At 41.1% G+C, this 26,016-nt stretch overlaps 1 protein-coding gene across 1 annotated transcript in view; it reads right to left on the bottom strand.

Moving 5' to 3' along the window:
• Window positions 1–26,016, bottom strand: part of NCKAP1L (NCK associated protein 1 like) — a 49,929-nt gene that overhangs the window by 19,337 nt on the left and 4,576 nt on the right. Inside the window, exons 4-21 of the mRNA XM_003807564.4 lie at window positions 20,213–20,269; window positions 19,592–19,734; window positions 18,365–18,455; window positions 18,139–18,276; window positions 16,282–16,330; window positions 16,028–16,184; window positions 11,861–11,917; window positions 11,157–11,253; window positions 10,507–10,616; window positions 10,211–10,343; window positions 9,414–9,495; window positions 9,174–9,232; window positions 8,814–8,959; window positions 7,326–7,458; window positions 6,907–7,026; window positions 4,604–4,749; window positions 4,187–4,318; window positions 1,389–1,607 (exon numbers count right to left, since the gene is read on the bottom strand). Coding sequence (XP_003807612.2) covers window positions 1,389–1,607; window positions 4,187–4,318; window positions 4,604–4,749; window positions 6,907–7,026; window positions 7,326–7,458; window positions 8,814–8,959; window positions 9,174–9,232; window positions 9,414–9,495; window positions 10,211–10,343; window positions 10,507–10,616; window positions 11,157–11,253; window positions 11,861–11,917; window positions 16,028–16,184; window positions 16,282–16,330; window positions 18,139–18,276; window positions 18,365–18,455; window positions 19,592–19,734; window positions 20,213–20,269 — 2,069 coding nt within the window. The remainder of the gene's footprint in view (window positions 1–1,388; window positions 1,608–4,186; window positions 4,319–4,603; window positions 4,750–6,906; window positions 7,027–7,325; window positions 7,459–8,813; window positions 8,960–9,173; window positions 9,233–9,413; window positions 9,496–10,210; window positions 10,344–10,506; window positions 10,617–11,156; window positions 11,254–11,860; window positions 11,918–16,027; window positions 16,185–16,281; window positions 16,331–18,138; window positions 18,277–18,364; window positions 18,456–19,591; window positions 19,735–20,212; window positions 20,270–26,016) is intronic.

Consider the following 26,016-nt stretch of genomic DNA (forward strand, 5'->3'; position numbering starts at 1 on the left):
GGAGAAGAAACTCAAAGAAGATGGCACAATGTTCTAATTAACACCCCAAGCTGATGGATCAAAAACAACTGGCAGTACTGGAATTCCACTTTGCCTCTAACCTGGAGGGTATTTTGCTATACCGTCAAATGCAATAGCATGCACTCCCCTCCCTCAACCACTGCTCTTTTCCAACAGCTGTATTCCCCTCACCCTTACCCTCTGTCAGGTAAGACAGGTTCAACCTGGCAAGAAAAAAGTCACTACTTAATTAGACTCCTTTGAAATATACTCTCAAACCTCCTGGGCAAAGAGGTACCTGTGAGCACAGGTCATCAGTCTCCAGATATTTCCTCCTGACCTCTGGGCAAACTTAAAGGAGCTGGGCTACAGCCAATGTGGGTAGAGGAGGGCTTGACCAACCCGCCTCTCCCAGGCACTTGCTCTGGGTCTGTATCTAATAGACATCACAAGCTAACTGCCAGTGGGCCAAACCCAGTCGAACTTTTTTTTTCCTTTGAATTTACGCTGAAACGGCTGACAGGGGAAGAGGGGCTGAATCACCTTCTCTGGCACCTATGGAAAATTCTTTATCAAAATTTTGAAACAGATTTTTACATAAAAAAATAAGGATTTAGTAGGGCAGCAATCAGGTGGAGCTAAGCGGTGGCTGTTCCCTTTAGAGGGGTATTCTCTCTCCACCTCCTCAAAGTCTCTGCCTGGCCCATGTGGCACATCCATTTACCTTTCCTGCCTGGCCCCAACTGGCATTTGCATTTGCAAACTTTGTTTCCCCTTGTTCTGGGGGGTTCTTCTTTGCAGCCTGTCGCCTACTGAGCTGATTTTGGGTTAAGAGCGCCACCCAGTGGCTTGGGGAGGTAGAAATCCAGCTCCTTTCCATTCCTTAACATGTCAAAGGAAACAGTGCTGATTCCCACCTTCTCCAGTTGCAGGGAGGAGGCCCCCTTCTCTATTAAGAACAATAGTCACATCTGGGGACAAGGAGACGTTCCAGAGAGATGGTAGTAGGCAGATGGTTTTCAGAAGGAGAAGTAAGGGCAAAAAGAGAAATAAGAGAACTTTGGAAAGAGGAAGAGAGATCATTTGAAATTGAAACAGTAAGAATTCAAAAAAGAAAGGTTAAGAACTAGATATTAGAGGGAAAAGGTCAAATAACTGCAGGGTAGGCTGAAGGATGTTCCAGTGAGGGTGAGAAGGAAACTTCGTGGTGGACAGAAGGGGATCTGGGCTTGTCTCAGGTTATTGCTCCATTCCTCACGGAGAAGCAACCCTCCATTTTGGAGTCTATGACCCTGGGAGCTAAAATGCTCGGGCCCTGAGGTCCTACCGTGTAAAGGAAAAAGTGCCAACACAAAGTAAGGCAGTGGGAAAGCCTAAGCAACACTGACCAGTTTGTGTAGAGTGTGGTGATTGTCTGTTCCCCACAGGAATCCAGTGGTTGTGTCTGCTGCAGGAGGGCGTTGCGGATGACTCTGGAAGCATCTGCACCCAAAAACTGGGCCAGTGACTGTATGAAACCAATGTATGCTTTGACTCCTGCCAACAGCTCAGAAGGCCGTACGATCTCCTGGGTCGTGGCATTGTAGCCAGCCAGCCACACAATGGCTCTAGGTGATTTAAAAAAAAAAAAATTAGAATTACAATCATAATGGTAAATATAGTAACAATTGTTGAGTGTATATTGTGTTCCAGGTGCTGTGGTAGGATTTTACTACACATATTATTTCATGTAAACCTCATAGTAACCTAATAAGCTAGAGACAGTTATTATCCTCATTTTTATAGATGAGGAAACTGAGACACAGAGATAATAAATCATGGCTGAACACCACACAGCTGGCAGTGGCAGAGCTGGGACTTGATTCCAGTAACATTTGATCCCTAATTACTGTGCTTTTCTTCCTCCTCTGGAGAAATAGCTCAGGTAGTAGAAGACCTGGGCTCTCTAATTCCATCTAACTCTACCTGACAGTTCACACCCTCTGCATTCCCAGTGAAAGTATTTATCTTTTCTCCTTGAAAAGAATTAGTTCCGATCACTGCCAGAAATGGAAAACCATGCTTAGAAATCCTTGGAAGTATATTATAATCCTGAGTAGCCATCGCACGCCAGGGCTGAATAGAGATCATGCGTGGCTGGCATGCAGCTATAGGCAACATTAGAGAGGGTAGAATAACTATCCACACTATATTATTGTAGGGGCACACCAGCAAGACCCCTCACCACTGGACCCCCAACTCCTTTCAAAATACCTCCCCCAAGTATCTGAGATTTCACAATTAGAGTCAGTCCTCTGACTAAGGACTTTTTTCCTTGTTAAAATGTAAACCACAGAGGAAAGAGGTAGTTTTTTGTTTGTTTTGTGTTTTTTGGCAAAATGCTTATGGCAGGGGAGGGGATGGGAAAGGTGGGGCTGGTCTTTTCCACAAATGAAAGGGAAAAGGTTCTCAAGTACCACTTAAGGGAAAATAATACAGAAGGGACAGACTAAGGGCAAGACTGATCTAATTTAGAGTTAACACTGAGGCCAAACCTCTAGGCCAACCTTAGGGCTTTGGGAACAATGATGTCAGTGAAGCAAGTATCAGAGATTATTCGGGTAAAACTTGAATGTCACACTCATGCTGCTCCAGGGCCTGGAAACCACCGCCAGCATCTGAAGGCTTGCACATGGGCCATTATCAAACTGTCATCTTCCTGACATTGTGTATGCAACTGAGACACTTTCTTCCTTGTAGTTAATGTGTATGTAATGAAAACAAACTAATTTAACTTCACCCAAGCAAAAACCTCAATTGAAAAATAAATTTGCTTCTCTGACAATCAAAACATAGATTCATAACTGGTTTCCCTGCTTCTGTCCTTGCCCCCGCTAATGCAGCCAGAGTAAAATATTGAGTCAAGTCTAATCACTACAGCTTTGCACAAAACCTACCAGGGCTCCCCATTTCCCATCTCACTCAGAATAAAAGCCGAAGTCCTTACAATGACATATAAGCGCATACACAATCTGCCACTTTTCTGACCTCCCTCACCTTACATCCTACCAGTCTCTCCCAGGCTCATAGTGCTGCAGTCACACTGTCTTTCTCCATGTCCCTTGAACCTAGAAGGCATGTTCGAAACTCAGAGCCTTTGCACTTGCTGTTTCCTCTACCTAGAATGCTCTTTCCCCAATAGTTACATGCGTGGCTTTCTCAGTGTCCTCACAGGTTTACTCAAATGTTACTTTCTCGAAGAGACCTTTCCTGGACACTCCATCTAAAACTGCAACACCTACTTCTGCCACCACCACCACCACCAGCACCAGCACCGCACATACCTCCTATCTCCTTTTCCCACTTTATTTTTCTGCTTGGTCCTTATCACTATCTAATCTACTATGTATTCTGCTTTCTTATTTTGTTTATCTATCTTCCCCACTAGAAGTAAGCATGGAGGCAGAGGTTTTTATTTGTTTCGTATGTTGCTGTATAAACAGCTTTTAGAATACTCCTGACACACAGCAGGTATTCAATAAACATTTGTTGAATGAATGAATAAGCTACTTATGCCAAAAGAAAACACAGAAGTGTTGAGACTTATTCATAATAATTCTTCCTCCCATTCACCCACTCACAGACTGTAGTGCCCAATTCCAATGTGCCTCTTACTTTACGGGGCAATGGAGTGAAGCGCAAAGTGGAGGCTAGGGATGTATTTTATTAAAGCCTAACATATGTCAGGAGCTTTGCACTCATTACTAACCTTAATTCTCTACCAACCCTCAATTATGGGTAATTCTCAATTATCCATAAATAAGGTAAATACCATTATCCTTACTTTACAAGGAAGGAAACTGGTTCAAATAAGTTGGACGATCTGCTCCAATGTCTTAGCTAATGACCAGGTTGTCAACACAGGTCTGCTCACTGCAAAGGCCTTGCTCATTCTACTAAACCAGTGGTTTCAATTTAGGGTGTTCATCAAAACCACCTATAGAGGTTTGGGGTTCCTTTTGTTTGCTTTTAATAGAGATGCTTGGGACCTATGCTAGACTGACTGCAACAGAATCTCCACCGTGTGGCATGACCACCAGGATGAATGCAATGGGACCCAACTTTGAGGACCACCATACTATACATAGAGGTATATGGTATGGTATGAAGACTACTGTCCAAACAGAGGACAAGGAAAGAGTGATACCTGTTGAGTCTGGCCTCCAGGTGGCTGCTGAGGTACTCAGAAGGGAAGATAGTATGTTCAAACACGGAGAAACTGTATACATGATTCATTGTCAGTGCCAGTTCTGTCAAGTTTAGGTGTAGCTTGTCCATGCTAGAAAGGAAAATGAGCCTGGATTACAGGTCTGGCACTGCCTGCTAATGTCTAGGAAGGACGTGTTGGGCCCATGACCCAGTTTCTAGGGATACTCAGCCTAGAAGAGTACACATTGATGTAGACTTCAAAGGCAAAGCAGGAAATTCGCATTTAAGTGCTTTTCCATGCCCCTCATTCCCCACCATGACTTGCGCTCTTTTCTTTCTGTGTCACCTTCCCTCTTTCCTTTCCTGCCTTCTTTGATGCAATACCCAGCTGGCCGTCTAGGGCCCAGGTCCTCACTTGGTGACAATGCTGCGGTTCTTCCGGTGACTCTCAGCTCCTGGCTTGTCCCTCTCGGGCTCTCCTTTTCTGGGAGTCTGCCTCTGCTTCCTGGTTTTCTTGTTCTTGGCTTTGCTGATTGTAGTGGCACAGTGCTTAGGTAGAAGCTTCAGAAACAAACACAGGTAAATGGAGAAAGGAGATTTGTTGCTAAAACGGCATCTGACAGTTATAAAAAGGTTGTTGTCCATTGTTGTCTGTTACTTTATCTTTCTGCCTTCCTCTCTCTTTCCTTCCACACACCTCTTTCTTTAATGGGGGCCTATTCAGAATGTGCTCACCTCTTTCAGTTTTCATAAATATCTCTGTGTGTACAGGCTGTAAGTCTCAAGATGGCAGTGTCTTTCTGGGATCAGAGCCTCACTCCCACACCCACATCCTGAGAGAATCTTTCTTAATGGAAAAACTCAAGTATAAAGAACAAGATCTAAAAGTCCCACTCAGTTGTGCTTTGCAGGGTCTTCCAATGTAGGAAAACAGTTATGTTTTGCTAGATGGGACAATCATCTCACATACTACATCCCTTCCTATTCTATCTCATGAGACAGTTACCCACATCACCACAGCCCTCCAAAGATTTGGAGTTCACAACGTGGCCAGCATTGTCTTTCCACTTTTTTTTTAAACAGCATATTTCTTGCTAATTAGCTTAAACATCAACCTGGCATCTCTTGTCTTCACTCAGACATCCTAGTCAGACATCTCCTTCAGGGTGACTGGAATTCTCTCCATTTACTCCAGAGCTGCTGAGCATGAGCAGGGCATGTCTGGAAGCTCCTCAGTTGAAATCACTCTGAGAGCAGCATAAGACCCACACAAGGAAACCAGTTTTGTTACTTTTAGTCATGCCTTCTTTTTTTAAATCCAAACTCTTGGCTGTTTCAAAAAAATCAAGTCCACCTTGATGGAAAAAGATGTGTCAACCCTGAGATTGTGCAAAAAATTATGTGTCTGTAGCAGATTCTGAAAGCAGTTCCAAAATATGTAATTCCACTAGTAATGGCAATGCCAGTAATTATTTACTCAGAATGTTAACTTTAGAAAGCCTCTACTCATTTGGTTGCAAAAGTTCTGGTATGTGTGAAAATTATTCGCATCATGTTTTAGTCATCCCTGAGATAGCACAGAGCAAATCTCTTTACCAGTGTTCTTGCATGTAGTAGTTATTCATATTGACTGATGATCTCTTCTTGGCTTTCTCAGCCTTTTGGCTGAGATTAAGCATATTGAGTAATGAATATACCTGCAATTGTACTCATTTGCATATCTTCTTGCATTAATTATTTAAATTTCTTTCAAACATGTATTTATACTCCCTTTTCTCTTAAACTGGGACATTCTCCAAGGGCAGGAATTGTGTACCTTCCTTCTGGGTCCCCAAAATCCCAGCACAGGGCTTTGTGCCCGGTAAGTACCAACTAATATAGCAGGTAACATTTATTGAGTGCTTTATGTCAAATATTAAATATACCCTATTTAATCCTTAAGACACTTCTGTAAAGAAACTATTTTTATCCCCATTGTATGTAATTTGCATATGAAAAATAAAAAGGTTAAGTAATAATGTAACTGTGCATCTGTATACACACACACACACACACACACACACACACACACACACACACTCCCCTTTACCAATCCTGACTCAAACCCAGGAAAGGTGGGTAGTCTGGAAAACCCAGAAGACTCCAGGGCAACCGCAAAACAAGTTTCTCATTTTCAAATTTTCTGAAATTTAGGTTGAACTAATTATGACGAGGTGCTAAGAGTCAGTCAAGGGAGGAGAGGGGAAAAATAAGAAGAAAAAGGCAAGAAAGCAGCCTTGAGGATAAACACAGAAGAGGTGCTTCAAAATGTCCAGATAGCCACAGATTAAGATGCAGATAGACGGAAAGATGAGACAAGACAGGTGACCTGGGGGCCACTGTCCTTAGTATGTGTACGCAGGGCAAAGAGAGGAGGGGTAAATTAGAAAGTTAACTCATCTCTCAGAACTCTTCAAGTGAGAGCACAGATTTTGTTGGAGTGCAGCTGTTCAAATAAGAGTATTTTTAGACACTTCTATCCAGTCCCAAGGGAGGAAAGACTGAAGGGACTACACTAAGAAAAGAATTCTGCCATAAACTCAAGTACGGAAAGGCCCTAGCCCTACTTCAGAGAAAGAGTTACTGAGCTTGGCATCTGAGAGGGAAACAAAGTTAGATAGAGGGGAAGGCACTGAGGGCTGGCAGAGGGGAGAGTGAAACAGAGAGGGCTGAGTCTACCTGCTCGCTCAGGTTTCGCTGCTCAGCACAGATCTCCAGGACGCAATTGCTGGTCTGCTTGGCCAACTCTTCCAGGAAGGAGTTGCAGTGGTGAAGACCATGGTTCTTGAGGTGGGGGTACTACGGGAAAGAGGGACCAAAGAAGAGACTGTCATCACCAGCACGGCCACTTCTTCCTCACAATACTGCTCTCATCCCTTGCCTGAATCTTACAGAAGATTCCTACCCATTCCTACAGAAGAAGAAACTGAGGCCCAGAGACAGGATACATTCTACATCAAGCTGAGATATTTAGGGACTCATATCATACATCTATGTTTATACCCTTTCTGAGACCAAAATCAACCCTTGGAATTGTGTTTTGGGTGATAAGGATGATGACTAGAAAGATGACAGGGTCTGGAGATCAGGATACCTACCTCCTCTGGGCACATCTCATGAGTGCAGTGGACAAAGTGAGCACAAATCAGGGGGAAAGCAATGGCATAACGCAACATGGTAGGTTCCTCCAAGGTCATGGCAAACATCTTCTCAAAGATACGGAGATGAAAGCTGCAGAGAAACGGGAAGACTTTAAATCAGGATTTAGTCCTTATTAGTAAAGTGGTGAGTGAAAAATAAAGGAAAAGAAAAATAGAATTTAAGAGCTAGTCCCTTTGAGGCGGAGAGAATATTCATTCTTTCAAAAAACATTTACCGATATTTACCACTCCCTCCTTAACTTCTGTAACCCTAAGATAGAACGGAACCCAAGAAACTTAATCCTTCCAGACTTTTATAAAGGACCCCAGGCAAGTTTAATGATAATCTTCTTCCCTTTCCTTGCACAAAATTTGCTATTCTTCCCTTAGAACCTTGGCATGATTTGGGCCATTCCCCCTAATTTAGAAGTCCTTCAGTAGTGTTAATTCACATTCCTCTCAAAATTTAACACTCAGGCTCCAGAAAATCTTCTCAAATTAATCCCATGAGACTGATCTTTCCTCAACCCATGTCCTCTCAACTTCATGTACTCTTTTACACTTTCTTACATTTGCAAGTACTATGTTGGTGTCCTTTTCACATATAGGTATTATATCTCCCCAACTACATTGCCTACAGAAGGCAGAGACAACACATTGTGTTTTGTTGAATGAATGAGTAAGCTACATACTCCTTGTTTGATCCTTCAAAGGGTGGAATTATGTACAACAGTGGTCACCTAAAAACATCAAGTGCTATCTAAGAAAGACAAACTCATTCAGCTCATTCTCCAAAGTCCCTATTCTCTAGGCCTCTCACTTATTTTCACTCCTGTCCACTAAAAGTCAAAGTTTTTCCTGTTTCTTTTAAATCACAATGTTCCTAGAGTTAAAAAAAAAAAAAAAATCTGAAGACGTTTCCAAAGAGAGGAGATTGAAACTAGACATATGGGCTAACTACCCCAGAGAAGGGAAGACTATGTAAAATCCAAATGGCTTTCCACAAAAGAACAAAAGGGAATACAGAACAAAAGGAATCAACTTCAAATTCCTATCACTTAAGATTATTGGTAAAAAGCTGACACAAGTGAGCTGCAGAGTTTGAGCACCTTAAGGAGATCTCAAAAACAGTAACACTTTCCAATTGTCTAGGGGAATGACAGTCCTCCGCAGAGGCCAGGCAAGAGAGCAAATGAAGTGATGAAGAGCTCTAGTTCAGAGCTTGGTGGCTCTCGCCTGTAATCCCAGCTACTTAGGAGGCTGAGGTAGGGGGATTGCTTGAGGCTAGGAGTTCAAGACCAGCCTGGGCAACATAGTGAGATCTGTCTCTTTAAAAAAAAAAAAAAAAATTATACAAAATTCTTTGAAGTAAGTGGCATAATGGAGAAAAAAATGAAAAAAGGAAACAATAAAACCTTTTAAAGAGAGCTCTGAACCAAGACATACCAGAAAGTAGACAGATCAGAAGTTTCCACCAGCAATTTTTCTACTGAGTCCAGCATTCGGGAGTGGAAGACAATGAGGTTCATCACCTTGGCTAAGTCAGGGTTCTCATGCAGGTGCAGAGGGGCCTTAGCCACGCTAGTGTATGCCTGCAGTTGGAGTTGGGAAAGGGTGGAGAAAAATAAGATGAATGAAAAGGGCCCCCAGCCTTGGAATTACAGTTTGGCCTGAGTATGTCTTGTCCAATTAGCAGTTTTCAAAGTTGACTCACTCCATAAAGCAAATTTAGGAGATAAAAAGAGAAGGGATTGTGGGGGAGGAAGAATCTGAGGATGAGAATCTTTAACAGGAACAGATCATTACCTGTAGGCGGAACCAGTCCAGCCTCAATCCTGAGAATTCAAATTTTTCTCCATTATCAACTGCAAGAAAAACGGAAGTATAAAAGGAAACAATAAACAGCACACCAATATCCAACTGCATAGAATGGTAGATCCTCTTCAAAAACATCTTGTCCTACTTCCTGGCTCAAAGATCAATATTTCCAGATAAAAGATGTTCATCCTCACATATGTCCTGCCTCCCCCACTTCCCTCCAGTTACCTTGTTTGAGATTCAGAGAGGAGAGGATACTGACGAATGAGGACATGATGATGGACTCCTCCTCTGGACACACAGACAAGTTCTAAAAAAGGAGCTGCAGTTACTGTCAAGTGGGCACAGGTTCCCCAGGACAGAAACTGGGACCAAGAGGCTCAGTCAGCGTATGAAGGTAGAAAGAATTGCTAAGTGTTAAAAACAGAGAGAAAAAGCCAAGCAAGAGATGAAGGAAACTTTCCGGGTTCCCTGCCATTCTAACATCCAGTTTCTCTTTATTTTTCTCTCCTATTTCTATGTAATTTCACTTAGTGGGGAAAAAAAGACCGCTGAGATTATTAGTCCTTTCTTTTTCTTTTAACAAATATGAAGGGGCAGATTGGACCTTTTTTTTTTTTTTGAGACGGAGTCTCGCTCTGTCGCCCAAGCTGGAGTGCAGTGGCGCGATCTCAGCTCACTGCAAGCTCTGCCTCTCGGGTTCACGCCATTCTCCTGCCTCAACCTCCCGAGTAGCTGGGACTACAGGCGCCCATCACCATGCCCGGCTAATTTTTTTTGCATTTTTAGTAGAGACGGGGTTTCACCATGTTAGCCAGGATGGTCTCGATCTCCTGACCTCGTGATCCGCCCGCCTAGGCCTCCCAAAATGCTGGGATTACAGGTGTGAGCCACCGCGCCCGGCCTAGATTGGACCTTTTGACACCCAACTTACAGAGCATGAGATTCAGCCAGAGTGGTTTCAATAGGAAAATCACTAGGGATCATCCTGAAATTTCCAAAGTATAATCAATTAAATATCATACCTGAATGATGTCACTGAGCACAAGAGCATCAAATCTTGCCAAGTACTGAAGGTGGTATTGCTGTATCACTTTGATGTGTCTTCGGACCAGAGACCTAATCCCCTCCAACAAGAAAAGTAGCTCTGCAATGCTCCTGTAAAGTTTAGGATGAGAACAGAGATGAATAAGACTAGAAATATGAACTGAGACAAACACAGTGATAACAGGGCAGAAATTGAGGCCTCCTAAGGTCATCTGATGCCTCCCTGTCCCCAGTCCATCTAAGGACAAGGTTCTTAGCCATGTCAAGTACTAACGAGTCAGCATAGTCCTCAGGTGTCTTTGTCTTGGTGACATTCTCTGTGTGGCGAACCAGCCAGGTGACCTCATCACGAATGAAGGACAGGGCCATGAAAGCAAAAAGAGCCTATGGAGGGGGTAGAGACTATTAGAATTTTCAACTTTAAAAATGGATTTCAAAGCACAGAGTAAACTACCATGATAATGTAGGTATGGATGTAATTGTGTAGCCACAACAGTGTGAATAATAAACATTCAGACTCACCAAAAAACCTCAACTATAGAACACACAATCAGGCAGGTACACATGTTGACACTGGCTCACAATTAGTACCCTTCTCTCCCTATCAAATAAAGTTTTAGAAATATTTACTGGGCATTTATGTGGTTTGAAACAAAAAAACAAGCTCTGTCTCCAATTCGTTCACACTCAAATAGAGGATAAGACATGTATAAAAGTAACTATAATACACCACATACTACGTATAGTGCCAAAAAAAGAGATACAAAAGGTTTTGGGATACTCCAAGAATGTTCAAGGGAATCGCATATATACATACAAATGAATCACAAAAGACTCAGAAGGGCAAAATCTCATGAGTGCCACGTAGCTACACAGTCTCTTATCACTGGCCATCATTCCCCTCCCAACATTTCTTCCTCTTGCCTTGGGACCCAGTAGTCCCGGTTCATCAGCCAACACAGTCTCCAGCTCCTTCACTGCCATCCGCAGAAATTGCCGCCGTTGACAGTGAAACTGGCCACTAAGGAAGAAAAGGGGAACATGACTATCACCTCTCCCACCCTTAAAAACCCTCCACAGGCAGCACAGAAGAAAGCTATATTTAGGAAGGGATATCAGGCAGAAGGAAGGTTCAATGCTCAAGTTAAACTTGGTTTAAAAAAGAAAAAAGGGCCAGGAGTGGTGGCTCTTGCCTGTAATTCCAGCACTTTGGGAGGCCGAGGTGGGCAGATCACCTGAGGTCAGGAGTTCAAGACCAGCATGGCCAACATGGCAAAACCCTGTCTCTACTAAAAATACAAAAATTAGCTGGGTGTGGTGGTGGGTGCCTGTAATCCCAGCTACTCAGAAGGCTGAGGCAGGAGAATCGCTTGAACCCAGGAGGTGGAGGTTGCAGTGAGCCGAGATCATGCCATTGCACCCAGTGTGGGCAACAGAGCGAGACTCTGTCTCAAAAAAAAAAAGAAAAGAAAAGAAAAGAAAAGAAAAAAGAATTTATGGGGTAGCAGCAAGTTCTTGGGTTGAGGCAATAAAGCTGTACAGAAACTAAGGATGGCTTAGGTGAGAACAAAAGTGAGAAGAGATTCCTATTCCATCCCCTCTCAGAGAGTGCATTCACCACCCTTTACCTGTTTGCAATTACATGTTCCTTGCTCTCCTTTATGTCTGCCACTCTCTTGCCATACCTGAGGATTGACACAAGCACAATGGGGTTGACCATGCTACCCATTAGGGCCCTTGCCTCACCTTCCCAGTCCTCAGAGAGTCCAGCCTATACCCTGGTGGGAGCATGGGCAGCCCTCACAGGCAGGATCTTTCCAAACCCTACTTCTCACCCTACCTATTAATAAAAGACTCACAGCTTAGAGATCATTCAACTCTACGTCATAATTTTACAGATACAGAAAATAATACCTAGGGAAGGGAAATGACTTGTCAAGGTCACATAGGGCTTTAATGGCAAAGGTGGGGCTAGACTTCTCTTCCTGTGCTCCTGCCTTGACTCCTTCAAATCAAGGTACTCTTCCAGGTTTGAGGGGGTTAAAGGGAGCAGTGTATAAATATAACACAGGCCCCGCTCTCAAGTAAAAGTAGTTACTCAATCTCTACCTTGGGTCCCATTCCCACCAACTTCCTTTTAGAATTTCACTGTATCAGTTATCTATTCAATACTTTAATTTCTCCTTCTCCACTGGCTTATTCTCTTCTCCCAACAAATAAGTTCAAAGCCTCCCTTATTCTAAGAAGATCCTTGCTTGACCCTGACAATCCACCGAATTCTGCTTATTTTCCCACACCACCAAACTTCTCTAAAGAGACACCTATACTCTCTCTACTTCCTCACCTCTCACCGACCCTTGAATCCCACAAAGCCTTCAGCACTAAGCAACTGCTCTCTCTAAAGTCAATGTGAACTTTTGAATCACCAAATTAGAAGGCCTTTTCATTGTTTTTAATTTTCTGCAATATTTGATTCTCCTAACCACATCTCTTTTTTTCTACTAGTGACCCATGCTCAGAATCCTAGCATTATCTTAGACTCTTTGCTCTCTATGTTCCTTATATTTGTTTTCTCTTGTCCTGTATCACTATTGCCACCACATTATTGGGACTTCATCACCTCTCATTTCCCTTCTCCAAACCACTACTTTATTGAACTAGCACAAAATCAAAGAAGTTTGGTGTTGGAAAGTATCTTAATTAAATCAAGATTCAACTTCACAGCAATCCTATTGGATAATTATTTTAATCTCTGCACAGCACAATGGAAAGAGAAAAGATTCAGAGTCCAGAAACCTGGAATTGTGTCCTAATTTCACCTCTTATTGAGTGACACTGAGACTGAGCCTCCATTTTCTCATTTATAAAAAAAGATATTAATACTTATTCTTGAATTTTCATGAAGATAAATTAGATCATTTATGTCAAAGAACTCCCTAAACTATAAATCATACAAGTTAGTTGCTGCTCTTAGTGATGGAGAACTGAACACCCTTCGAACATCTCTTCCATTCCTTAGAAGCAGTAATCATTAGAAAGTTTTTTCATGCAAATGCCAAATCCACCTCCTGTAACTTCTAATTATTAATCTCAGATTTACTCTTTCTAACTCTGGCAATGGTTTTTAATGATAATACTTAGTTGTTGAGAGTGTGAGAAATCAGTATTCTTATAGGCTCTTGATAATAACTGGTTAGAGCACAATTTGGTAAGAGCTATTAAAATTTGAAATGTACGTACCCTTTACTTCAGCAATTCCACTTCTAAGAATTTAGCCTATAGAAATATTCACAGATTCAAGGCCAGGCGCGGTGGCTCACACCTGTAATCCCAGCACTTTGGGAGGCCGAGGTGGGTGGATCACCTGAGATCAGGAGTTTGCGACCAGCCTGGCCAACATGGTAAAACCCCGTCTCTACTAAAAATACAAAAAATTAGCCGGGGGTGGTTGTACATGCCTGTAATCCCAGCTACTCGGGAGGCTGAAACAGGAGAAGCGCTTGAACCCGGGAGGTGGAGGTTACAGTGAACCAAGATGGCACCATTGCACTCCAGCCTGGGCAACAAGGGCAAAACTCAAGTCTCAAAAAAAAAAAGAAAATAAAAAAATATTCACAGATTCACAAAGATATATGTCTAAGAATGTTCATTACAGCATTGTTTACAATGATTTTTTAAAATGGAAACAGTTTAAATATCCATCAATAGAGGATTTTGTAAATAAATTATGTTACAACCACATAATGTAATATTATTCAACTGTTAAAAATAATAAGTCTCTATAGACTGATATTCAAAGATATCCAAAACATAGTAAGTTTTTTTAAGCAAACCATAGAACATAATATAGAGTGTGGATCCATTGCTTTTTAAAAATTACTTTCATAAGGTTGAAAATACATGCCATCTTTATGTGTTTATACACACACACACACACACACACATCTGAAGGATGCACATCAAACTATTCTGGGAGGTGATAGTGTAGTCAACTTCCACTTTGCACTTTTTACATTTCTGGATGTTTTATTTGCAACCAGAAAAAAAATTGGTATTTTGACCCTTTCCTTAAACCCACTCCTCCTTCTCATTTTACCTCTCTCTATTCTTCCCTTTACAGTCAAACTTTGAAAGAGTTGTTTATTAAATTCCATATCTCTCACTTGCTCCTAAACTCACTGCAGCCCAGGTTTCAACTTCACCACGCAAATTGTTCACAAGAAGGGCACTAAAACCATCTTTAGAGCCAAATCCAATGAACATTTTTTCAATTCTTATTTTATTTGATCTCTCAACATCGTCTAACAGATCACTGGTCTTTTCTTCTAGGAATGCTTTCTTTGTTGGCTTCTCTTTTCCCTCTTCTTTTCAGTATCTCCCACTGATTTCTCTGGCCCTTAAATATCAACATACACAGAGGATTTTCCCATTCTGTTCTCACTCCACATGTGCTCCTGAGTAATCTCAACTACTCTTCTGGCTTTAATTACCAACTCAGCAATCTTTATCTGAATCCAGACCTCACTCCCAAGTTCCAGAACCATAAAATAGAAGGCCTAACACATCTGTCTTCAGTGTCCCACAGACATTTCAAAGTCAACCTGTTTAAAACTAACCACACAATCTTTCTCCCACAAACTTACTTTTATCACATGCTCTCTTATCTTAAGGAATGCCAGATATCCACGCCAGAAACCTCGACATCATCCTCAATTCCTCCTAATTTACTTAATCTCTGCCTCTAGTTTTGCCCATCTAATTTCTTTTCTTCCATGCAGCCAGAATGATCTTTTCTAAAATGCAAATATGATCATGTCACTCCCCTGTCTGAAATCACTCAATAGTTCCCCATCCTCTTTGGGATGGATTCAAACTCCATAGCAAAGCATACAACATCCTAATTTACCTCTCCAAATTCATCCTCAACATCTTCATTTTTATAACCCAGATGCCCATGCACTGAACTACATGAACTTCTCAGAACTTGCCATGCTCTTTGTTGCCTCAAAAATCTTGATAGTTTCTCTGCCTAGAATATCTTTCTTTGCCTCAAGCAACTCCCCTACCTTTCTACCCAATGCTCAGGTACACACACACACACAATTACTCACACATACACACACACACACACACATACACACACTCTTCAACTGTTTAGCCTTTCAGATCTACCTGTCTCCAGGTTTTTCTAGATCCTGAGAGGCCAGTTTAAGTGTCCTTCTAAATGCTTCCACAGTACTTTGTGTTTACACATTATAATCTCTTACTCTATCAAACAATTTGTTTATTTTCTACCAGTTCATAGATTCCTCGAGAGCAGTAACTGTCTTTTTTTTTTCTTTAACAAGCACATAGCACTTACAATGTACCAGGAACTTTTCTACCTGCTTTACAAATAATAACACTTTTATTCTTCACAGCAACCCTATGAGGTAGGCCATAGGGAGGTACTACTATTATCCACATTTTATAGATGAGGAAATTGAGGTAATGGCATGGGAAATTTGAGCAACTTGCCCAAGGCCACACAACTAGTGGTAGAGCCTGAATTCAAACCCAAGCAATCTGGTTTCAGAGTCTGTGCTCTTAACCTCCATGTTGTCTTATTCATTATTGTGTCCCTAAAACCCAGTGAAGCACTTAGCTAATAGTATAGGTATTTAATGTATATTTCTTCAATAGTTAGAATTAATCGTTACCACCTATATCTGGGAACACTTGTGGAGACTGAAAAAGGATATTGGAGGGGCTAAAAACTATTCAAGGAAGATCAGTTTGGCTCTCGTGTCTCTCACCCTTTCAAACTGCTAAACAGGTCCTCGGTGACTTTGTGCACCTGCAGCACATCCTCACGGATAAGGGTGATGTACAGGGAGCCCTGCAGACACAGCTTCCACAGCTTCTGGCACTGGCTATTGGAGTTGAGGCACCCATGACAAAGAAGAAACCCAACTGTAGGTGGGAAAACAGTGCAGAGGAAGACTTTTAGAACTTGTTCTTCATATAACATACTGCTTCATCCACTCCCATCTAATCCCACTAAACTTACTGATAATCCAGCGCTCCATTACTTCCACAGACAGATACTCACAGGCCATCTGTGAGAAGAGAAGCAAAGATGATCAGTTATTTAACTTGGCCTTCCTCTAAAGGAGAAAGGACAAACTAGGATCTGAGTATCAAAACTAACTTTTGGCAAGGGGTGGTGGCTAACGCCTTTAATCCCAACACTTTAGGAGGCAGGGGCAGGAGGAAAACTTGAGGCCAGGAGTTCAAGGCCAGCCTGGGCAACACAGTGTGACCTTGTCTCTACAAAAAATTTAAAAATTAGCCAGACATGGCGGTGTGCACCTGTAGTCCTAGGTACTCAGGAGGAGGAGATAGGAGGATCTTTTGAACCCAAGAGGTCAAGGCTGCAGTGAGCTGTGATTGTATGACTGCACTCCAGCCTAGGCAACAGAGCAAAACCCTGTCTCTAAATTTTTTTTAAAAACTAACTTTTATTTTACCAGACTAGTTTAGGGCACATTGATAAATCAACAGCAGGGAAGCCTGCCAATAATGGAGGTGATGAGGCACTGGAAGTGGAGTAAGGGAAAAACAATACAGTTGAGAAAAGAAAGAGGAACTTGGACTAGAAGTCAGAACAAGCAAAAGGTTTAACATAACTTCTCTTCAACAGTTCAGATATTTTTAATAACAATAAAATGAGGAGAGCAAGACTCAAAAATCTTCTCATGATTTCTCCCTGTGATGGTTAATCCTTTGGATTCTTTTACTGCTTAAAATGTAAATCACTCATTTGGCACTTATCACTAATCATGTACCATCAGTTGTATTTTTATGACTACATGGCATATGTTCCCTACCAGACTATAAGTTCTTTGAGGGAAGGACTTTGAGCCCACAGTCATCAAACAAAAGCATTTATTAATTAATTGATTCCTGGCCAGGCACAGTGGCTCACACATGTAATCCCAGCACTTTGGGAGGCCGAGACAGGAGGATCACTTGAGCCCAGGAGTTCAAGACCAGCCTGGGCAACATAGTGATACCTCATCTCTACAAAAAAATAAACAGGCTGGGCGCGGTGGCTCACGCCTGTAATCCCAGCACTTTGGGAGGCCAAGGCACACAGATCACTTGAGGTCAGGAGTTCAAGACCAGCCTGGCCAACATGGTGAAACCCTGTCTCTACTAAAGATACAAAAAAAAATTACCTAGGTGTGGCGGCACATGCCTGTAGTCGCAGCTACTTGGGAGGCTGAGGCAGAAGAATTGCTTGAACCAAGATGGGGAGGTTGCAGTGAGCCAAGATCGCGCCACTGCCCTCCAGCCTGGGCGACAGAGTGAGACTCTGTCTCAAAAATTAAAATTAAAATAAAATAAAATAAACAAAATTAGCCAACCATGGTGGCACACAGACCTGTAGTCCCAGCTACTCAGGAGGCTGAAGTGGGAGGATCACTTGAGCCCAGGAGGTGGAGGCTGCAGTAAGCAGTGATCATGCCAGTGTACTCCAGCCTGGGTGACAGAGTAAGACACTGTCTCAAAAAAATAAAAATAAGTTAATTGATTCCTAAAATCAAGTTGCTGCTAGGCTTAATAGGTGCCTAATGACTCTGTTTCATCCATTCATTCATTCTATGAATATTTACTAAATTCCTTCTATGGACAGGCTAACTGCTTATAGATCACTTTTGTTAAACCACTAACCCTGATCCAAACAAAAGCCCCAAACCAACCACGATTTTTTAGCTACAAGAAGTGCTCAACTTAGAGACATACCCTAGAAGAAGACTAAAGCATTCTTTAGTACTGATATTTCCTGAAAGAAGCACCCTCTACAGAGATGATGGCCTTGCAAAGAGAATGCTTCCACTAACAAAAGGAAAAGGGCACTCACTGTATCTGAATTAGCAGGATTAATCATGGCTGGGGGGTTGCTGATGAGGCTTAGAAGTTGGGCACTGCGCCACTGCTCAGCCCCCTGGTTTCTTCGGACAAAGAGGAAATGCAAAGAGAGGAGGGCTCCACTCACAGCCTGTGGGGAAAAGCAAATGAAACCTTAGCGGCAATCATGAGGACAATATACTTTTGCCTGAGGAATTCTCCATTGTCAGGGAACTTGCCTTTGTGTGAGGCCCAAACTCTTCTGTCAGCTTCTTCAGAGGGTGGTCATACTCCAAGACCATCTGACCCAGACGGGCAAAACTGGGGTCACTAGAAGAAAGCAGAGGAGAGGGGTTACAGCCCTCCCTTACCCATGACTTGAACTCTTATGTTTGCATACAGGATAAAGATATGTGCATAGGCTGGCACTCCCCACCACCTCCAAAGATATACATACTACACTGTAAATTACATATAAAGATACCCCACTCCAGGCTCAGGTTACTAAGCTATGGCTAAATAGAACCATTTCATTTTGGGCAGGTCCATGAAATTTTCTTCCTTATAAGCACAAAAATAGGGTTGGACACATGATAGGTACTCTATAAATCTGTTAATTAGTTCAAAATCCAGTAATATGCCTAGATCCAAATCGTTATACAACCCAAAAGGATATATAAATATTCAAAGCTAACGGGTAAGGCATGTGTCTAGGTATCCACGCAGGCACGTGGGAATACACATCATCATAGAATGATGTGCCACAACCCACTCTGATCCCTCTAGTCTTCATTTTTTCAGCCCTTAAATACTTACATTTGCACTAATGGAGGGGGACAGAACTGCAGACAATTCAAAATCCATTTATATTTGGCTTCAAATGTATTATCACGCATTAGTTACCTCTAATGGATTTACCTTACTAATATTATTCCTACCAACACTAAAAAGAATTTTCTTTGCCTTTTGTAATAACCTGAAAATCAGAGTAGAAGCCAGTCCAGGATTAAAAATTGTGCAGAGATGATGCAAATTGAATAATCCACTAGCAGATATTCAAGAGTTAGCCACAGTTGTCTCTCATTATAGCAGGGAGATTGGTTCCAAGACTCCCACGTATGCCAATATCCCGTGCATACTGAAGTCCCACAGTCAGTGCTGCGGAACCCACACCATTTAAAAAGTCAGCCCTCTGTAAAGGTGGATTTCACATCCCATGAACACTACATTTTCAATCCATGTTTGGTTGAAAAAAATCCATGTATAAAGTGGACCTGCGTAGTTCAAACCCGTGTTGTTTCAGAGTCAACTGAATATGTAAAAGTGTACCTTATTTTGCCTGGGTCAATGTAGATTATAGGTTCTCATATAAGAAATCATGGCATCAATTGCCTTTGCATGAGGGACTCTCTACATCATAGCACCATGTATGAGACCCTTCATATAATACTCTCGCCTTAACTCACCCATGCCCATGCAGCATCTCATGGGCACAATTGTACATGCCAATGAGTATCCGTCGATCTTCAATCCGTGACAGAAGTAAAATGACTGAGGTGTAAGTCACAATCAAGTCCAGGTAACTCCGAGTGAAATCAAAGTTGAGATTCTACAAGGAAAATACACAGGAACCCAAGGACAGCATGGCCAATTAACCTGGATCTCCTTCTTTCCCCAACCACTCTGGACAGTGCTCAATATATTCCGAGTGAATCTATTTAGAAGTAGGAACTGACAGGATTGAAAAGAAGAATAAGAAAATTGGAACAAAAGTCAGGGCTAAAAGTGAGCTCAAGATATAAGGAGGCCACGAAATAAGGTAGCTTTTAGGAGATGGAAAAGGTGAAGAAGATTTTTATGTAATTTTCTAATTAATTAAATCACATTGCTGATCTGCTTAACATGTAAATATATTTTCACTTCAGCACTTTTTACAAAACAATTATAGTAGTCCTGAGAAGGAATAAACAAAATAGCCATCCTTCCAGTCCCTTCCCACCCCATCCTGTGACTAGACCTAGACCTCCCAACCTAGACCTGGCCTTTTCTTTGACTCTATGATAGAAGAGAATTGCATAGGTTCTTACGATATCAAAATGGCACTGGCAGGCATCAATGGTGTTGAGAAGTTCATATACATGATCCTGGGGGTGGAAGTGAAGACAAGAATTAATAAAAAATCAAAGAGAAGGTGACGTACTACCAGAACTGGAGGGAAAGGGACCTCTCCCTTAGAGGTCCTAGAAAGCCACCAAGTAACAGAAAAGTCACTGTCAAAAAGAGGGAGGAAGTTCCTCCTCAGTAAGCCACCAGTGGGCCCCTATCACCTACACTGCCAAATGCCTACATTTCCACAGGCACAAGTCTCTATTACATTACACACACTTTTCCTGAGCTTATCATCCCTATGCCCCATTCCTCCAAATTAAAAAAGGTTGTAAAATGTAGATTATCTAATAGGTAGCTTCAAAAATGTCAAAAATCAAACCATTCGTATTGACAAACCACAAAGTAAGTCTGTTCCTGGATTCTATCTCCTGTTCTCAGGAGTTAATTATTAACAAATGGGAATACTGTCTAATTTTCCATGAGTTTCTATTTACTCACAATTCACTATGTGTGAGGTACTTACCAAGTAATTTGCATATACTTCATTTAACTCTCATTCTAGTATGATAGGGATTCTTCTCCTTTTCACACATAATTTTACCTAAATTAATATGCACTTTTATTGCAGACACCTCTTTCCCCCAACATCAGCACCCACCCTCCATCCTGCAGAACGCCCAGGTAAACCACTTTAACAACCTGATATTATTTTTCTTATAATATTTTCTTATTTTTCTCCCTATTTATATAATACTATTAGATTATAAAAGGAAAAGAGAGAGAGAGAAACAGGTTTTTTGGTCATTATTTGTGTTACAAAATTGAGGTAATATTATTCCCTGCTTGTAATTTTGCTTTGTTCATTCACTCCTACTTGCCAAAAGTCCTCAGAGTTATCTCCTAGAGCATGAATGCATTCTTTTTCATAGCTGCATAATAGCCCATGGTATACCACAATTCATTCAGCCTTTCTTCCACTGATTCGTTTTGTTCCTAGTTCCTAGCCTTATCCACTGAATATTGGTACTTTCATTTCTAAAAAAGTAAAATTGATAGATTAAGGAATATATATATATACATTTTTTAATATGTTGCCAAAAGATTTGAACAGGCACTTAATACCATAAAAAAAATATGATGCCAAGCATGGCGGTTCACACCTGTAATTCCAGCATTTTGGAAGGCTGAGGTGGGAGGTTCACTTGAGGCCAGGAGTTCAAGAGAGCCTGGCCAACATGACAAAACCCCGTCTCTACTAAAAAAAAAAAAAAAAAAATTAGCTGGGTGTGGTGGCACATGCCTGTAATCACAGCCACTCAAGAGGCTGAGACACGAGAATTGTTTGAGCCTGGGAGGCAGAGGTTGCAGTAAGCTGAGAGGCGGAGGTTGCACTGAGATGAGATCATGCCACTGCACTCCAGCCTGGGTGACAGAGCAAGACTCTGTCTCAAAAAATATATATATATTTATAAGAAGCACATGAAAAGATGTTCAATGATATTAGCCATCAGGGAAATGCAAATTTAAACCACAATAAGATACCATGACACACCCACTGGAATAACTAAAATGTAAGTCTAATAATAGCAAGCGCTGATGAGAATATAGAGAAACTGAAGCTCTCATATATTACTGGTGGGAGGATAAAATGGAACAACTCTGAAAAAAGGTTTGGCGGTTTCTTATAAAATTAAATATACTCTTACCATATGATTCAGCAATTCAACTTCTAGATTTACCCAAGTGAAATGAAAAATATGTCCCCACAAAGATTTGTACTTGAAAGTTTGTAGCAATTTACGCATCATGGCCTAAAACTAGAAACAACTCAAATGTCTATCAACAGGTAAATGGATAAATAAATTGTACCCATGCAATGGAATAGTTCTCAGCAAAAAGGGGGACTGAGGCCGGGTGCCGTGGCTCCCGCCTGTAATCCCAGCACTTTGGGAGGCCAAGGTGGGCAGACCACCTGAGGTTGGGAGTTCAAGACCAGCCTGACCAACATGGAGAAACCCCATCTCTACTAAAAATACAAAATTAGCCAGGTGTGGTGGCACATTCCTGTAATCCCAGCTACTTGGGAGGCTGAGGCAGGGGACTCCCTTCAACCCAGGAGGCAGAGGTTGCAGTGAGCCAAGATCACACCATTGCACTCCAGCCTGGGCAACAAGAGTGAAACTCCATCTCAAAAAAAAAAGGGAGGACGGGGGGACTGAATCACTGATATATGCAACAACATAGATCAATCTCAGAAACATGATGCTGAGTGAGAGGAGCCAGACACAAAAGAATACATGCTGTATAGTTTCCCTTTATTTGAACTGCTAGAAAAGAAAAATCTATTCTAGAAAGTAGATCAGTGGTTGCCTGGGGCCAGAAGTGAAGGGTAGGGATTGGCTGAAGCTAAAAAAAAAAAAAAAAAAAAAGGCACAAGGAACCCTTGGGGTGATGGAAATATTCAATACTTTGTAGTGGTGGTTACACAGGCATATACACTTGTCAAAATTTATTAAAATGTGTAGGAAAAGTGCTTCTTACTTATCTTCCAAAAAAAGGCTGTGTCTAAATTAACAGATAAGGAAACCAAGGCCAAGAGCTGTTAAGAAACTTGCCTAACACACCAGACAGGGTAGCTGTCCCCCAAAATGTGCCCTGTGCAGGCAGTGCCCCGTCTCCATGCTTGTTTCCCCAATGTGGCGGGGAGCCAGGTGACATCATAAATACTTGCTGAATGAGTGCAGAAAAAAAAAGAAACTGGCCTAAGATCATAGAGCTAGTAAGGAATGGTACTAGAACTTGAACCCAGAGCTTTTGATTTTCCCTGTATGCTACATGACCTCTGTCTAGGTCTATACTTCCTCATTTGCTAGGAATGCCTTTCTACAACTCCAGCCTACCCCCAAATTCCAGTGGAATATAGCTGAAATTCACTTTCAGCCACTCACGCAACCAATGTCACTATGCAGGTCTTATTCTCTACAGACAAGAATCAGAAGCGAATGGAAATAACATGTGTTGGTCTATTGCCTTACTATATGCTAAACACCAAGCTAGATGTTGTCCATGCATTATCTCATTTAATTCTCACAGATGCCTCACACAGTAAATCTTATTTCCCCATTTTATAGATAAGGAAACTGGAATTTAGAGAGTTTCTTATCTAAAGTCATACAGTTTGTAAGTGGTAAAGCTGAGATTTGAAACCAAGTCTGTCTAATTCAGGGCCTACTTAACAGTGCATCATACTTCAATGTCCCTATTTCCCCTCCTTTCCTAAACAAGCTGTACCAAACACCTTGGGCTCAGAACTTTATTTACCACTGCAGCAACCAGAAGGTGTTCTAAAATCTCCTTTGCCCTTCAACTTTTCTCAGTAAGAGACTTTTTTTTATGTGCTTCCAGCATTCTTCCCATTGCCTCCACCAGCACCTACCCTCTTGCTAACCACTACTCTCAATTCCACAATGAATACTCTCTGACCTGACCCTCATTCATACATTACAGTCCTTCTTGTCCTCACTTCTCTCTTCACTATGTGATCTACTGAATATCCTGGATTTGCTTCCTAGGGTAGGCACAGAACACATTATTCTTGTATCATCTGAAAAAATACTATAACACCACCACAAGCTTGGGTTGCTCAGAGGGCTAAAATTTGCATTATTTCTTGAATACATAAATAATACATGTTTATTGTAGAAAAAACTAGAAAATACCGACAAGTTTAATTTTAACTAGCTTTTTTAAACTATAATCCCACCGATCAGAAATTCCAAACTTCTTTATATACATATTTACCTATGTAAATATACATTTTAGGGACATCTTACATCTTACATCTGTCTTAAACTGTCTTACTGCAATTTGCTTTTACATTAAACAACATATGATGAACATTTTCTATACCAATTAATATAAAAAATATATTATTGGCTGGGTGCAGTGACTCATGCCTGTAATCCCAGCACTTTGGGAGGCCGAGGCAGGTGGATCATTTGAGGTCAGGAGTTCGAGGCCAGCTTGGCCAACATGGTGAGACCCCCATCTCTACTAAAAATACAAAAATTAACGAGGCGTGGTGGCATGTGCCTGTAATCCCAGCTACTCAGGAGGCTGAGGCAGGAGACTCGCTTCAACCCAAAGGCGGAGGCAGCAGTGAGCCGAGATCATGCCACTGTATTCCAGCCTGGGCAACACAGTGAGACTCCGCCTCAAAAAAAAAAGAACAGAAAAGAAAAAATATATATGTGTGTGTATATATATATATATATATGTATACATATATATATATGTGTATACTTTAACAGCTACAGAATATTCATTTGTGGGCACATACTCTGAACTTTTAACCAAACCTTTATTTATTGGATATATCAATTATCACATTGTAACTATCATAAATAATGCAATGGAGTATATTCTTATACATATGTCTTTGCATTTGTTTCCTTTTTTTATTTCCCCATGAAAAAATTCTGTTTCCTTATGACAAATTTCTAAATGTAAAATTACTACATGAATTTTTAAATTTTTAATAATACCTTATCAATTTTTCTTTCAAAAACATCATATTAATTTTTATTTTTTATGTTTATAAAAATAATACATGTTCATTATTTAAAATTCAAATAAAATATCATCCAGGTAGTATTGCTCCCAAAAACTATTAACAATAAGACAAATTCAAATTGAAGGATATTCTCAAAAATAACTAGCCCGGACTCTTCAAAAATGTCAGTGTCATACAAGACAAAGGCTGGAAATCATTCTAGATTAAAGATGAAGGAGACATAACTAAATCCATTGTATTATCCTTGAGACAACTGGAGAAATGTGAATATGGGCTGTATATTAGTTTGGGTGGGGTTTTGTTTCTTTTTTTTTTTTTTTTTTTGAGACAAAGTCTCACTGTGTCACCCAGGCTGGAGTACAGTGGCCAGTGGCACAATCATGGCTAACTACAGCCTTGACTTCCCAGGTTCAAGTGATCCTCCTGCCTCAGCCTCCTAAGCAGCTGGTACTACAGGCACTCACTACCATGCCCAGCTAATTTTTTTTTTTTTTTTTTTTGGTGTAGATGGGGTTTCACCATGTTGCCCAGGCTGGTCTCAAACTCCTAGGCTAAAGCAATTCATCCCCGTCAGCCTCCCAAAGTGTTGGGATTACAGGCGTGAGCCACAGCACCCAGCCATAATGTTATATTTCCTGTGTATGATATATTTCCTGTGTATGTTATATTTCCTGTGTATGATTTCCTGAGTATGATAATTATATTAGGGTTGGGTAAGAAAATATTCTTGCTCTTAGCAAATGTATGCTTAAGTATTTGGGAAAGGAAATGTCATGATGTATGAGGCTAACTCAAATAGTTCATTAAAAAATAGAGAAGGATAAGAAAATGTGGCAAAATACTAACAATTAGGAGATCCAGGAGAAGAGTATAACAATATTCACTGTACTATACTAGAAATTTTACAGTAGTTTGTAATAAAATATTGTGGAAAAATACTTGAAATTTTTAAAGCTCATATAATGCAAAGATATATAGTTTATACAGGTTGAGCTTCCCTAACCCGAAAATCCAAAATGCTCCAAAATCTGAAATCTGTTGAGCACCAACATGACACTCAAAGGAAATGCTCGTTGAAACATTTCAAATTTCAGACTTTCAGATTACGGATGCTCAACTGCCTAATGCAAATATTCTGAAATCTGCAAACATATGAAATTCAAAACACTCTGGCCTCAAGAATTTTCCATAAGGAATACTCAACCTGTA

This window comes from Pan paniscus, chromosome 10, assembly GCF_029289425.2.
Source record: "Pan paniscus chromosome 10, NHGRI_mPanPan1-v2.0_pri, whole genome shotgun sequence".
Taxonomy (NCBI): Eukaryota; Metazoa; Chordata; class Mammalia; order Primates; family Hominidae; genus Pan; species Pan paniscus.